The sequence below is a fragment of the Maniola jurtina genome, chromosome 27, assembly GCF_905333055.1.
Source record: "Maniola jurtina chromosome 27, ilManJurt1.1, whole genome shotgun sequence".
NCBI lineage: Eukaryota > Metazoa > Arthropoda > Insecta > Lepidoptera > Nymphalidae > Maniola > Maniola jurtina.
In genome coordinates this window covers 4821377-4834822 of record NC_060055.1, presented here as the reverse complement: position 1 = coordinate 4834822, position 13446 = coordinate 4821377, and the positions used below count along the sequence as shown (strand labels likewise).

General features: G+C 38.8%; 2 protein-coding genes across 2 annotated transcripts in view; one reads left to right on the top strand and one right to left on the bottom strand.

The window, feature by feature from the left end:
- Window positions 1–1002: 1002 nt before the first annotated feature.
- LOC123878969 (zinc finger protein 271-like) lies at window positions 1003–11839 on the bottom strand. The gene is made up of 8 exons (XM_045926373.1): window positions 11621–11839; window positions 11176–11268; window positions 10717–10851; window positions 9746–10134; window positions 9321–9358; window positions 8009–8553; window positions 6585–7840; window positions 1003–1186 (listed from the first exon to the last, which is right to left on the bottom strand). The coding sequence occupies exons 1-8, from the start codon at window positions 11669–11671 to the stop codon at window positions 1069–1071; spliced, it is 2625 nt and encodes an 874-aa protein (XP_045782329.1). The 5' UTR covers window positions 11672–11839; the 3' UTR covers window positions 1003–1068.
- A 905-nt stretch (window positions 11840–12744) lies between these two features.
- Window positions 12745–13446, top strand: part of LOC123878942 — a 58822-nt gene continuing 58120 nt past the window's right edge. Inside the window, exon 1 of the mRNA XM_045926318.1 lies at window positions 12745–12998. Within this exon, the coding sequence (XP_045782274.1) occupies window positions 12948–12998 (51 nt within the window). The 5' untranslated portion in view covers window positions 12745–12947. The remainder of the gene's footprint in view (window positions 12999–13446) is intronic.

The window sequence follows — 13446 nt, the reverse complement described above, 5'->3', positions numbered from 1 at the left end:
AATCTCTGGAACTTCTGAATCGATTTTGAAAATTCTTTCACCATTAGAAAGCTAACTAATTATATTATTCCTGAGAGACATAGGCTGAATTTTTTTTTTCAAAAAGTTAGAGATCCCTACTATAATTGTAATAATCTTCAAAATTCAGCTCTGCATGCCCGCGGACCTCTTTAGTATCGCGTATTTTTATATTATGGTGCAAGAGACGGGTCTGCCCGCGAAATTCAAATTTAATTTGGTTTTTCGCAATTTGTAAACTAATACGACAAAGCAAGCTTATGGAATTCTAATTCCGACAGTGGCAGTATGATCTTCACAGGATTACATAAAAATCTTTACTTGAAAGTGTTCAGTTTCAGAAATTATTGTCACTAGCGGGGCGCGACTGGCGCCTTGTGCGTTTGGTTGGCTGTCATATCTCACGTCTTAGGTTTAAATCTATAGAGCGCACTTTGACTTTGCTTAGACTTAAGTTTCAGATAAAACGAGACAAATTTATGGCAGCGGTATAACGCTGTCTCGTTTCAACAGTCTTACTCTCCTAATTCCTATGCGGTATTATAATCCTTTATAGAACGAGTGAGTGAGTTATACACGTGCGCCTTGTATCCAAGCTCATGCCACCTTCAATTTATATTACGAAGTTAGTGGCACGATATTAGTTTCATGACATTAACTTCATCATCAATAGCACGTGTAAACGTCTAATTTCATAATGCATGTATTACGAAATTAGACTTTTTTTTTGGTTCCTTTTTCATGAAGGTATGGGAGCTCGCCTCAAAAATAATTTAGTTTACTAATTTCTAATTCAATGTTCGGTTTCGGGTCAACGTTCTACACCAAATATCAAATATTCAGGTCTGTAACTCATTTTGTCTACGAGCTAGAGATCTGTGACATGCGGACAGACAGACAGACAGAGTGACATTAATAGGGCTCCATTTTTAGGTACCCTTTGGGTACGGATCCTTAAAAACCATAGATCAAAAGTCATACTTGTAGATAAGTTTATATATTAAGTAGCTACTAAATACTGAACTATTCAATTGATAACATGGAATAATTTTATTTGTTCTCATCTGAGTGGGTTCTCATGTGCCGCAGCAGGCTCGCGTTCTGAATACATCTGTACTGGCATAGCTTACAAGCAAAAGGTTTTTCTCCAGTATGTGTTCTCATGTGCCTCACTAAATGACTATTCTCAGTACACTGATAGTTGCACAGCGCGCAAGCGAACGGCTTTTCACCGGTATGTGTTCTCATGTGCTTCACTAAACTGCCTTTCTCGGTACATTTATATGGGCATACATTACAAGCAAAAGGTTTTTCAGCAGTATGTGTTCTCATGTGGTTCACCAAATTACTACTCTGTGTAAACTTGGCACTGCATAACTTACAAGCGAACGGTCTCTCGCCTGTGTGTGTTCTCATGTGCTTCACTAAATGACTATTCTGCGCAAATTTATAATTGCATAGCTTACAAGCAAAGGGCTTTTCACCGCTGTGAGTTCTCATGTGGTTCACCAAATGACTGTTCTGCATGAATTTAGACGGGCACAGCTCACAAGCAAGCTGTCTCTCACCGGTGTGAGTCCTGATGTGACGAACTAAAAGGCTATTGTACTTACAAGTGTATCGGCACAATTTGCACGTAAACGGCTTTTCTTTATTGTGAGCAATAACGTGTTTCAATAACAGATTTTCACGTTTAAACTTACGATGGCAAATTTCACAAATATAACTTAAATCCTTGTCATTTTTTGCTGATGAATGTGCAATATCTTCCATTATTACGATATTAGGCACATCGCTGTCATTATTCGAAAAAACTTTCCCTACAGATTGTGCAGTGATTGGTTCAGAGATTTCTGATGTAGGGAGTTCATCTTGGTCTGGTTTTTGATTGTCCAAATGTTTTGAGGCAATTCTATCATCTTGAGCGTTGGAGTCAGAAAGACAAATAAGTTTCCTTGTTGTAGTGAGCGATTCGTCTAGTTCTCTCTCAGGTTTTCTCAGAGCATCACAAGTTGTCTCTGAGCAAATGTTTGGCATGTTTATGCATCCTTTGTCGTTTGTATCAGTGTTGTCTACTTCGTCGTCATTATAAATCTCAAACTCTTGTTCACATTTGTCAATTGTTTCGTCTTGTTCAGTCTCGTCATGGTGAACATTGTTTTCAGTATGAAGCGCGAGTGTGCCCGGCAGAAGAGCGACTGAAACAAAATATTCTGGTTTTTATTTAGATAGGTAAGTACCTACATTGAGCTCGATTATAACAACCGATGATCGAAACGTAAATATTCGATTTATCTATGTTACAATAGTTGATTTGAACACGCTAAATCGTTAAAATTTACAAGCTTATCTCTTCTGTAATTAAACCTAAGTACTATGAAACAAAGTCGCAATATCAGCGAAGTTACTTGAAATATTTGTAGGAAGATTCCAAAGAGATTGTTTCACAATCAAATATATAAAAGGAAAATCTGACTGACTGACTGATCAACGCACTGCTCAAACTACTGGACGGATCGACGGACCGTAATTTAAAAATATCCCTTCGAAGCTATATTTTCTCAGTAGTATTGTACGAGGTAGAAGTCTGCGATGAGCAGTGACGGATTAACCCTTAAACAAATTAAGCAATTGCCTAGGGCATCACGTCTGAGGGGGCACCAGAAGAAGCACAAAAAAAATCCGTCCTTTGGGCATCACATCTCACTCTCACGTCACCAAAAAAAGTTTCTAGGACTAATTTGAAAATTCGCGCGTTTTAAGTTGACATAGAGTCCGACCTAGAGTCATAACCCCACTCCCGCTTGCCCACTCGCCACCACACTTCGAATGCCCCCGAAAGCCGCAAGATGCATTTCAATAAATAAATAAATTATGCTTTGTTAGGGTGCCGTACCTCAAAAGGATAAACGGAACCCTTAACGAACGGATCACTTTGTTGTCTGTCTGTCTGTCAAGAAACCTATAGGGTACTTCCCATTGACCTAGAATCATGAAATTTGGTAGGTAGGTAGGTCTTATAGCACAAGTACAGGAATAAATCTGAAAACCGCGAATTTGTGGTTACATCATTTAAAAAAAAAATTAAAATATGTTTCAATTTTCAAAATAAGATAACTATACCGAGTGGGGTATCATTTGAAAGGGCTTTACCTGTACATCCTAAAACAGATTTTTATTTATTTTTATGTATATCTAATAACTTTTGATTTATCGTGCAAAATGTTAGAAAAAATACTCGAGTACGGAACCCTCAGTGCGCGAATCTGACTCGCACTTGGCCGGTTTTTTATTGTTGTCGCACCTACTCCACTTGTAAAGTACGTTACCATCTCATCATCTTATTTTACAAAAAACCGGCCAAGTGCGAGTCAGACTCGCGCACCGAGGGTTCCGTACTCGGGTATTTTTCCGACATTTTGCACGATAAATCAAAAACTATCATGCATAAAAATTAATAAAAATCTGTTTTAGAATATATAGGTAAAGGCCCTTTCATATGATACCCCACTTGGTATAGTTATCTTATTCTGAAAATTTAAACACAATTTAATTTCTTATGACGTATTAAAAAAAAACTTCTAACTACATAGATCTCGTTCAAACTAATTTTCGTTAGAAGTTTACATGGTTATGTACATCATATATTTTTTTTAGTTTTATCATTCTCTTATTTCAGAAGTTACAAGAGGAGGGGGGGGGGGGGGGGGGACGGACACATTTTACCACTTTGGAAGTGTCTCTCGCGCAAACTATTCAGTTTAGAAAAAAATGATATTAGAAACCTCAATATCATTTTTGAAGACCTATCCATAGATACCCCACACGTATGGGTTTGACGAAAAAAAATATTTTGAGTTTCAGTTCTGAGTATGGGGACCCCCAAAATTTATTGTTTTTTTTTCTATTTTTGTGTAAAACTCTTAATGCGGTTTACAGAATACATCTACTTACCAAGTTTCAACAGTATAGTTCTTATAGTTTCGGAGAAAAGTAGCTGTGACATACGAACGGACAGACAGACATGACGAATCTATAAGGGTTCCGTTTTTTGCCATTCAGCCACGGAACCCTAAAAACTAATGTTTTTAGGCAGTAAAGGTTTAAAAAGAACGATTCTAGTAAACATACGGATAGGGGGGCCCACAGGCATGGATTGCTTAGGGCATCAAGTAGTCTTAATCCGTCACTGGCGATGAGCAACAAACTGGAAGCGTTCGAGAAGTGGGTATACAGGCGAATGTTGCGATTCTCTTGGAGAGATCGTGTTCGCAATACCGCCGTGTTGCAGAGAATGGAGAAGTGCACTGAGTTACTCGAATGTGTGCAAAGGAGGAAGCTCGAATATCTGGGTCATATAATGCGCAACTCAAAATATGACCTGCTACAGCTTATAATACAGGGCAAGATAAAAGGCAAACGTAGGTCTGGCCGTTGACGAACATCCTGGCTTAACAACCTTCGCCACTGGTTCAATATGAGTACAAGGTCACTGTTCAGAGCAGCGGTGAACAAAATCCAGTTAGCCTTAATGATTGCCAACCTCCGATAGGAGATGGCACTAGAAGAAGAAAACATATACCTATTATTATTAAATATGTACATATAAGTGACTTGATGCAATATCTCATTCGTGTCCCGGATCGGGCCAAAAAGTTACTGTCTCATTTGTTACTTTCTGTCACAAAATCCTCAGCAGCAGCGTCCTACGAAGCTCAAACGCTCGCGACAGTGTGGAGCGGTTTGCTGACAGCGCCGTGTCGTCAGAACTCACTACTCCGTGAACAACAACAGTTGGCGGCTTCGGTACAAAAAATAAAACTACGCTTTTGGTATTCTTATATTTTATTTTTGTATGTCAAAGTTATTCATGTAAACATGCTTTTTAAAGTTATATATTTTAAGATGCACCAAACGGGTCTAACCGCGAAATTCAAATTTAATTTAGTTTTTCGCAATTTGTAAACTAATACGACAAAGTAGGCTTATGGTATTTTAATTCCGCCAATGCAATAGCAGTATAATCTTCACAGGTTTACATAAAAATCTTTACTTGAAAGTGTTCAGCCATGGTGTTCAGTTTAAGAAATAAGTCACAAGTGTAAATTAAAAATTTTCAACACCCCCGACAAATCATTTTCAAATAAATAATTATGTATATCTAGGCAACGTCCATCTTGACAGCGTGACATTTGTCAATTGACACTTGAATATTATGAACCTAAGGGTTATCTAACCTTCTTTTCTACAAGAAAACTAGAAAATAGCTGATAACTTTTAAACGGCTGAACCAATTTTTTGGATTATAGCTAAGAACACTCTCGATCAAGCCACCTTTCAAACAAAAAAAACTAAATTAAAATCGGTTCATTCGTTTAGGCGCTACGATGCCACAGACAGATACACAGATACACAGATACACAGATACACAGATACACACGTCAAACTTATAACACCCCTCTTTTTGGGTCGGGGGTTAAAAATAAAAAGTTTGACGTGAGTTAATCACAAATTAGTCTACTATACTATGACTTAGGTACCTACTTACTAACAAAACTACCCCTACGGCTCGGTTTTTAAAATCACACTCCTGTTTTATTACCCCTATTGTGTGACATAGATAAATTTTTTGTTTATTAAAAGAATGTAAATTATTGTAAGATTAGTAATTAATTTTAATGTACATATTATAAACACTAATTACTGAATAGGAATAATTAATAAGACTTAGTAAAATAAATTAAATTAAAATGTAATTTTAAACAAAATCAATAATAACTTTAGGTACACTACTATAAATTATTTTTAAAATGTAATTTAGTTTTGTAATTTTTTGTTTATCTAAAAATATTAATGATGTAAGATTAGTTATAATTGTTTAATATGATGTTGTTCATAATGACTAGTATATAATTATATTGTAAAAAACCAAATGTGAAATGAAGAGAGAAAAATAAAAGGCTTATTATTATTATTAGTGTGCGACCGGTGCACCAGTCATACTCATAACCTAATTTCTATTTGAGTTTGACTCAAAGAGTCACCTACTTTACCCAATAAAGCAAGTCACTCATAAGATCAGTATAATAGCCCAGTAAACATTTGACTTGGAATCATAGATACATAATACACAACGTTACCTTTTCATCTTTATTAGTACTAACAGGTTCGATTTCGGTAAAAAAAAGTGGTAGATACCAAAACTCCGACGTCCAATTCAATACCGTTTCCATTGTCATTCAGAACATTTCACGAGGAATATTCTTAATTAGACATTTATTCAAATATAATGGGTACATTTGTCTTTGGCTAAGGTAGGCCCCACGTGCGAAGCCAAAGCGGGTCTAATGAAAAAATATAATCCTTCTTACATGCACGAATCATCATGGGCCTCTTTAAATTAGTTTTCCTAGTAAAATTGATACTGGCACAATTCACTTGCATTATTAGCTTATGAATTGTGGCTGTGACTTCTCATGTGTTTCAATAAACTACTTTTAGCAGCACATTTATACGAGCAGAACTCACATGCAAAACGTTTCTCCCCAGTGTGAGTTCTCATGTGCTGCACTAAATGACTATTCTGCGCAAATTTATAATGGCATATCTTACAAACATATGGTTTCTCCCCAGTATGTGTTCTCATGTGAAGCACTAAATGACTATTCCGTACACATTTATATTGGCACAACTCACAAACAAACGTTTTTTCACCAGTATGAATTCTCATGTGCTGCACTAAATCTGATTTTCTACTACATTTGTACTGGCACAACTCACAACTAAAGGGTTTATCTCCTGTATGTGTTCTCATGTGCTGCATTAAATTACTATTCCGTGCACATTTATAATGGCATACCTTACAAGCAAATGGTTTTTCACCAGTATGTGTTCTCATGTGTTGCACTAAAGTACTATTCTGCACACATTTATACTGGCACAACTCACAATCAAAGGATTTATTACCAGTATGAATTCTCACGTGCTGCACTAAAGCTGATTTTCTACTACATTTGTACTGGCACAACTCACAACTAAAGGGTTTATCTCCAGTATGTGTTCTCATGTGCTGCACTAAAGCTGATTTTCTACTACATTTGTACTGGCACAACTCACAACTAAAGGGTTTATCTCCAGTATGTGTTCTCATGTGCTTCACTAAATTACTATTCTGTGCAAATTTATAATGACATAGCTTACAAACAAATGGTTTTTCACCAGTATGTGTTCTCATGTGTTGCACTAAAGTACTATTCTGCACACATTTATATTGGCACAACTCACAAACAAATGGTTTTTCACCAGTATGAATTCTCATGTGCTGCACTAAAGCTGATTTTCTACTACATTTGTACTGGCACAACTCACAACTAAAGGGTTTATCTCCAGTATGTGTTCTCATGTGCTGCACTAAAGCTGATTTTGTACTACATTTGTACTGGCACAACTCACAACTAAAGGGTTTATCTCCAGTATGTGTTCTCATGTGCTGCACTAAAGCTGATTTTGTACTACATTTGTACTGGCACAACTCACAACTAAAGGGTTTATCTCCAGTATGTGTTCTCATGTGGCTCACTAAATGACTTTTCCGCGCACATTTATATTGGCACAACTCACAAACAAAGGATTTATTACCAATATGAATTGTCATGTGCTGCACTAAAGCTGATTTTGTACTACATTTGTACTGGCACAACTCACAACTAAAGGGTTTATCTCCAGTATGTGTTCTCATGTGCTGCACTAAAGCTGATTTTGTACTACATTTGTACTGGCACAACTCACAACTAAAGGGTTTATCTCCAGTATGTGTTCTCATGTGGCTCACTAAATGACTTTTCCGCGCACATTTATATTGGCACAACTCACAAACAAAGGATTTATTACCAATATGAATTGTCATGTGCTGCACTAAAGCTGATTTTCTACTACATTTGTACTGGGACAACTCACAACTAAAGGGTTTGTCACCAGTGTGAGTTCTCATGTGCTGCACTAAGTCACTGTTCTGACTAAACTTGTACTGACATAACTCACAAACAAACGGTTCTTCTATACTGTGAGCCATAATGTGTTTCACTAGGAGATTTTTACATTTAAACCTATGTTGGCAAATGTCACATATATAGTTGCTTGTTTCCTCTACATGTTTTGCTGAATATGAAAGTTCCGTAGTTTCCATTGTTACTATATTTCCCACATCACCGTCATTGTTCAACGAAACTTTGTCTACAGTAACAATATGTGAGGTGACTGATTCATTGGTTTCTGATATAGGGAGTTCATCTTGGCTTTCTGCCTCACCAGGGTCAGTATCATTATTTTTACTGACCAAATCAGAAAAACTGCAAATGTTTAATGGTGATTTTATGCACTGCGTAGGCTCATTGTATTTTTGGATCTGTTTGTTGTCTGCTTCGTCATTATCAATCCCAAACACTTGTTCACATTTGTCGATTGCTTCAGCCTGTTGAATATTGTCAGGGTGCTCTCTTTCGTCGTCAGTGTTCGCAAGTCTCGCGGCCAATACGACTGAAACAATATATGTTAACTTATCATTCGCTGTTAATGAACGCAATAAATTTCGGTTGCTTTACAATATTTATAGCGCTTGATATGAACACTGAGAAGGCTATGCTCGACTTTACAGTCTGTTACAATAACAATTAGTATGAAACAATCACAAACCCCTTTTATATATTCGCTAATAACGTCTGCATTTCTTACACTTATGTAATACTTGCACTGTAGGCAAGTAGGCTGTGTTTAGAAATTTAATTTTTATGGCACCTTATTATTATCGCCACACATACTCTTATGTACTGTAGGAATACATGATGCTTCATCAGACACAGAACAAAAAAGAATATGAAGTACACTTAAGTCGCCTCTTTCACACGCAGGCCATATGAGCCAGGCCAGCAATGGAACCATATCTACCTATTCAGTAAAGCACTACTTAAATAATTATAAATGCAAAAGTGTTAGTATGTTAGTTACTCCTTCAATCACACCGCAACAGAGCAACATGTCGACTCAGAGTTTTGCATGGATTCCTATAGCAAAAACATGAAGCGTGATATAGGCTACTTCTTATCCCGCTAATAAAAGAGTTCCCAGAGGATTTGAAACGCGGACGCGGACACAGTCGCGAGCATCATCTAGTAATTTATATTTCATTTCATTTAAAGGGCTTTCACACCTGTATGTGTTCTCATGTGCCTCAGCTTGTGTGTGTGTATGTCTTTCTGTGTGCGCGTGCGTGCGTGAATGCGCGCGTGTGTCTGTGTGTCACTCACCGGTAGCTGAGCAGCCTTCACTCGCGCGAGTCTGTGGACAAGTAGACACAATCAGACTAACTACGACACCTCATCTTAACACTTAAAGCTATCACGCTGTTCGCCGTTTGCTGTTCAACCCAGGCGACTTGGCATGGAGCAGCTCCTCTATTCCTTCGTGCTATGAGTCGACAGTGGCCATATTTTTGGAGCAACACATGTCCTGTTGTTAATTTGTTCAAAATCTGCGCCATACAAAATTAATGGACTCGAAAATAAATAATTATAAATGTAAAATAATACAAGGTACCAGACACCCAATGAAATATCAGGAACACTCTAGGCCAAAGAGAAAGAAGAGTGCCAGTACGCGGCTCAAGAGTGGCAGTACGCGGCTCAAGAGTGCCAGTACGCGGCTCAAGAATGCTAGGGGGCTCACCGTGCGATGTCTCGAGTGCGCGTGCTCGTTGTACTCGCGCTCGCGGGAGAACTCCTCGCCGCACTCCGTACACTGCAGCGTCACATTCTCGCACTTCAGCAGATCCCGCGTCGCCAGCGCGCGCTCTTCCACACGCGACATTCTCGTCAGCAGCACTCTGCACAGAGCCTCGTCCAGCAGCTTGGCGTCCCGCAGCATGCTGGCACTGCCTTCGGACTTCACCGAGGCCTGCGCGTCTTCGCTGTCCGAGGCTTGCGCGTCTGCGCTGTCCCAGTCCGCGCGCAGGTCGGGCTCCGTCTTCACCGAGGCCACGTCTGCGCTGTCCCAGGCCGTCTCTACAGAGGCCTGCGTGCTGTGGTCCAGCGGGTGCAATGCAGCGATGTGCTGTCTCGTTATCTGAAACACCCACCCACTGTAGCAGTGCACCCACAACATACACCCACACCCTGGCAGCAGTTTTTATGTTTTAAGTTAATTCATACTGATTAGTTTTCCTGTACTCCAATCATTGCTGAGAAATCTAAATCAGCAACATAATATTATTCTATATTGATGTGATTGTGAAGAGAGAATATCAGTAGGAATGACATTCCATACCAGTGGTAAATTATTTTGACAATTCAAAAGCACTTGTTTAATTTTATTTGAATAAAAAATATAATCTATTCTAAATGTTAGCACCAAAGTAATTTAATTTGAAATAAATGAAATAAATACCACCTTGCATTTTTAAAATGATGATGTCATATTTGAAGCAATAGTGTAGTGATGTAGTTCTGTTGTGTCATTGTGAATGATCAATGAACTTTTTTAGATGGAGCTCACACAATTTTTTGATAATACATACATACATAGTCATATTATTTACCTACATTATATAACAATTTACATACATTGAATATGTATTAAGAGTTAATTCTGTACTGCTTTTCTGTTATGTCAAGTTCAAAGCCAATAGTCAAAGTCATTACAACTCACCACTTCATGTTGTTTTACCAAGTCCATCATAAGCGCACGAGCTCTCAAGCTCTTGTCTCTGAATTTGTCAAAGTTTGTCAATCTCTGAGCACATTCAGCGCAAAGTGAGTGTTGTAGGTTGCCTACGTCAAACAACTGAAACAAAATGTATTCAACATTAACAAGTGAAGGTACTGAACAGATCTTGCTCATCTCTACAGTGTGATGATTTGTCAACTGCACTTGGTTTTGTTCTGTGAGGCAACTGTATGTATATGCAGCTATTTCAATTGACTGTAAAATTATGTTCACACAGGTACAACACCTATGTCTCACATAACACCAGGAATCTGGTGGATTCTTCTAAAGATTTTGTAGCCTAATTGCACCACTAGAGTTAGCCTGTACTTTTCAGTTTCATTTTGAACAATTTTGTCATTTACCATGTTTGACAATGAGATAGATAAATGAACAACTTACAGGATAACCAGTCAAGTGCTCATACGCTTGTTCCAACTTGCATTCGCTCACTGAAAACATTTGGCTGTCAGTGTCCAGGCATGTCATGCAAACCTGCAACAAACAGTACTAAATGTTAGTTTATCCACGTCCCACAGTCGAGCAATGGCCTCCTCTGGAGCTCAGAGCCACCACACTAAGGCGGATCGCCAGGCTACCGATATTTCAGAATCCTCACAGTGTGTTCCTTCACCTAAGCCTTCCTCAGTGAGGTGAAGCCACTGACACATTGTAAATATCGCGTATGTATAGGAACAGAGGCGCCTGAGCAGGATTGTACCCGGTCAGCACAGCTCGGTCTATCGAGTTGTTCAGTGTACAGTTGTAATGCCTCGGCGCGTGGCAGGGGCTTGGACAGAGCTCCAGAAGCTCCGACTTCACTACGCATTAGTGCTGGGACACAGACCTGCACTGTGGCGGCGTGGAGGCGCCTCTCGCCGCACAGCTCCTGCTCCATGTTACCTACTATGCGAATATGGGACGATATTGTAGTCTTTGATTATGAGTATCTACTGTGAGCACTCGGGCCGTGTTTTTAGTTATTATTTATTTTGAAATAACAAAACAAAACAACAAACAACAAAATAAATAATAATATACAAAAGAGTGACAGGACAGTCAGACTCAGTAGCATAATATAATCCTACTCTATGCTCAGTAGGCTTCTTTCTTTTTTTTCACTACTAGTCTACTAGACTAGAACTAGAAAGAAAGGGGCTTGTTGTTGGAAAATGGTCGATATATCGATATTTTCATACATATTATCATCCATGACATGTATGTACATCTCGATGTATCGATATATTGATATAAAATATCAATTAGTATAGAAAATGACAAAAAATGACAAAAAACCGGCCAAGTACAGGTCAGACTCGCGCACCAAGGGTTCCGTACTCGAATATTTTTTCCGATATTTTGCACGATAAATCAAAAGCAATTGTACATAAAAACCGGCCAAGTGCAAGTCAGACTCGCACACCGAGGGTTCCGTACTCGGCTATCATTTCTGACATTTTGAGCGATAAATCAAAAACTATATTATGCATAAAAATAAACAAAAATCTGTTTTAGAATGTACAGGTAAAGCCCTTTCATAATATGATACCCACCTTGTATAGTTTATTTACCTTTGAAAGTTGAAACACATTTTAATTTTTTTTTATGATAACCACAAATTCACGGTTTTCAGATTTATAAATTTCCAAATTTCATAATTCTAAGTCAACGGGAAGTACCCTATAGGTTTTTATGACAGACACGAAGGACGCACGGACGGACAGACAGACAGACTGACGACAAAGTGATCCTATAAGGGTTCAGTTTTTCCTTTTGAGGTACGGAACCCTAAAAACGACATTTTTTCTAATGAGTGCTATCTATTATTTGGGCAAATATGACACTAGTAGGTATTTTAGAACCGCCATTATACTAACAAAATGTTACCGATATCTCCAATTTGTTTTCGATACCTATATCGATATGAAATATATCGACACTTTCGACATCCCTAATTGACAGTGACACTGGACTGCGTTCTTACCATGTGTTACATAATATATGGTTTTTGTAGTTATGGCTATTGGCTGTTCAATTTGTTCAAATCACATCAAATCGATGGTTCAAATTGTCGGTACAAATGTAGCTGTATGTAAGTGGCAGTAGGAGCTGGAGACAGGAGAACTGAAAACGGTCCGAGTACTCATAGTAGATACCCATACTCGCATAATAACATGGAGCAGGAGCTGTGCGGCGAGAGGCGCCTCCACGCCGCCACAGTGCAGGTCTGTGTCCCAGCACTAATGCGTAGTGAAGTCGGAGCTTCTGGAGCTCTGTCCGAGCCCCTGCCACGCGCCGAGGCATTACAACTGTACACTGAACAACTCGATAGACCGAGCTGTGCTGACCGGGTACAATCCTGCTCAGGCGCCTCTGTTCCTATACATACGCGATATTTACAATGTGTCAGTGGCTTCACCTCACTGAGGAAGGCTTAGGTGAAGGAACACACTGTGAGGATTCTGAAATATCGGTAGCCTGGCGATCCGCCTTAGTGTGGTGGCTCTGAGCTCCAGAGGAGGCCATTGCTCGACTGTGGGACGTGGATAAACTAACATTTAGTACTGTTTGTTGCAGGTTTGCATGACATGCTTGGACACTGACAGCCAAATGTTTTCAGTGAGCGAATGCAAGTTGGAACAAGCGTATGAGCACTTGACTGGTTATCCTGTA